Source organism: Kryptolebias marmoratus, linkage group LG15 (genome assembly GCF_001649575.2).
Source record: "Kryptolebias marmoratus isolate JLee-2015 linkage group LG15, ASM164957v2, whole genome shotgun sequence".
In the NCBI taxonomy this organism is placed as follows: domain Eukaryota; kingdom Metazoa; phylum Chordata; class Actinopteri; order Cyprinodontiformes; family Rivulidae; genus Kryptolebias; species Kryptolebias marmoratus.
In genome coordinates, this window is record NC_051444.1 from 17,628,323 (window position 1) to 17,629,998 (window position 1,676).

The 1,676-nt window shown below is 47.3% G+C and overlaps 1 protein-coding gene across 1 annotated transcript in view; it reads right to left on the reverse strand.

Annotated features, from left to right (window-relative positions):
* igf1rb (insulin-like growth factor 1b receptor) overlaps nt 1-1,676 on the reverse strand; it is a gene marked incomplete in the record, with an annotated part of 42,544 nt that overhangs the window by 4,160 nt on the left and 36,708 nt on the right. The window contains 2 exon segments of the mRNA XM_025008706.2: nt 1-261; nt 1,516-1,650. Of these exon segments, the coding sequence (XP_024864474.1) occupies nt 1-261; nt 1,516-1,650 (396 nt within the window).

Consider the following 1,676-nt stretch of genomic DNA (forward strand, 5'->3'; position numbering starts at 1 on the left):
GGGGGCTCCGAGGCGGGGGAGCGCAGCGTCTGCTGCGGGGCTTGCTGCGCGGACGAAGCGGGCTCCGGGGGAAAGTCCGCCGCGCGGTCCGGCTTCTCCGCGTGGAGCTGCGAGGTCTCGGCGGGCTTGTTGTCCGCGCTGTAGTAGAAGCTGGCCTCTCGGAACGACGGCTCCAGGTCGTCCTTCAGGCTGCCGATGATCTCCACGAAGGACGGACGCATTTTAGGGTTGTACTGCCAACACATTCGCATCAGCTCAAACCTGCACACACACACACACAGAGAAACACCAACTTCAGATCAGCCCTCATCAGTAGAAACTGCACTTTCCTACAGAGAAAACATTATTTACTTCAGCCAAACGTTGCCGAAAAGGTGTATAAATGTCAACTGGACCTAAGATAGATAAGAACTAAAACACACAGGCAGGAAGAGGAGTGTAAAATCATTTTAGAACTAGTTAGGCCTGATCTGGTACAGCACACAAAAGGGAGCTTTTCAGAAGGAGTTAAAACAGAATTCAGGCTGTGCTTTTTATTACAGCTCTACTGTAAACAGACAAAAAAAATGGTACAGGTAAGTCGAGTAAATGAAGTCAGTTAAATGTGAATTTATTTGCTCACAGTGAAACACTCCTGCAGGAGAACACAAAACAGGGAGCAACTTTCCTTTCTGCCACTTCAAATCTGTTCCACTCGCATGTATTTAGGCTGTACGAGTTCGTATTTGTGCATCAAGACATATCTGTTGTAAAACACTGACAGATTAAGGTTTTACTGCTTCCCTAGGACAAGAAAAACTCAAATCCTGGTTAACTGCAGCGGGCGGCCACAGATCACAAACGGTATCAACTAATCTGTGTGTTATTAATATTATTCATTTAGCTGTTCGGGAAAAAAAAAACTTGCGTTAAAAAAGGAATTACAGTAAAGTTTTCATTTGAAAAGCAGATTTAGTCCTACAGTAACACATGGGGTCATAGCTGTGTTCCTAGAATGCTGCGCCTCCCTGACTTCAGTCTTGGCCTGACAGTAAACTGGTATGTTAAATAAAGAAAAAAGCAACAAACTGAGGCTAATTGATTTTTATAAAGAGCGTATTCTGTTACAGATGAGGTCACCACCAGTGAGACTAGCAAACATTTCAAAAGCAAGATGCAAATAATCGAAACAAATCGCTCACAGATGCGCTCGAACAACATTATTCCTAAATGTTTGGAGAAGAGAGACCGATTTCAGTGACTTCACTTCTGTTGTCCTCATGACTTCAGCATCGGATGTTTGATCGCTGGGGGCCAAACTTTTGCCTGTCGTCGTTACAAGACTGATGTGGGCTCAGAGTTGCGCCGTTTCGTATTAGGAGCGAAAAAATAATAATTCACAGGCTGGGGATGCAGCAAAGCGTTACTGCGGCGCTCTGCCAGGAAGTGGTTGTCGTGACTAATTAACCGTCAGGAAGAAAAGAAAAAGACAACAAACACCGGGGTGGTGTGTGTGTGTGTGTTGTGGTGTCTTACAGCATGTCTGGGCAGCTCTGCGGTTTCTCCAGCAGCCCCCCCTCCATGACGAAGCGAAGGACTTGTTCGTTGGACAGGCCTTGGTACGGCTGCTCGGCCAGAGTGGCGATCTCCCACAAGACGACTCCAAATGACCTGCAGGGGGGGGGGGGGGGGGGGGG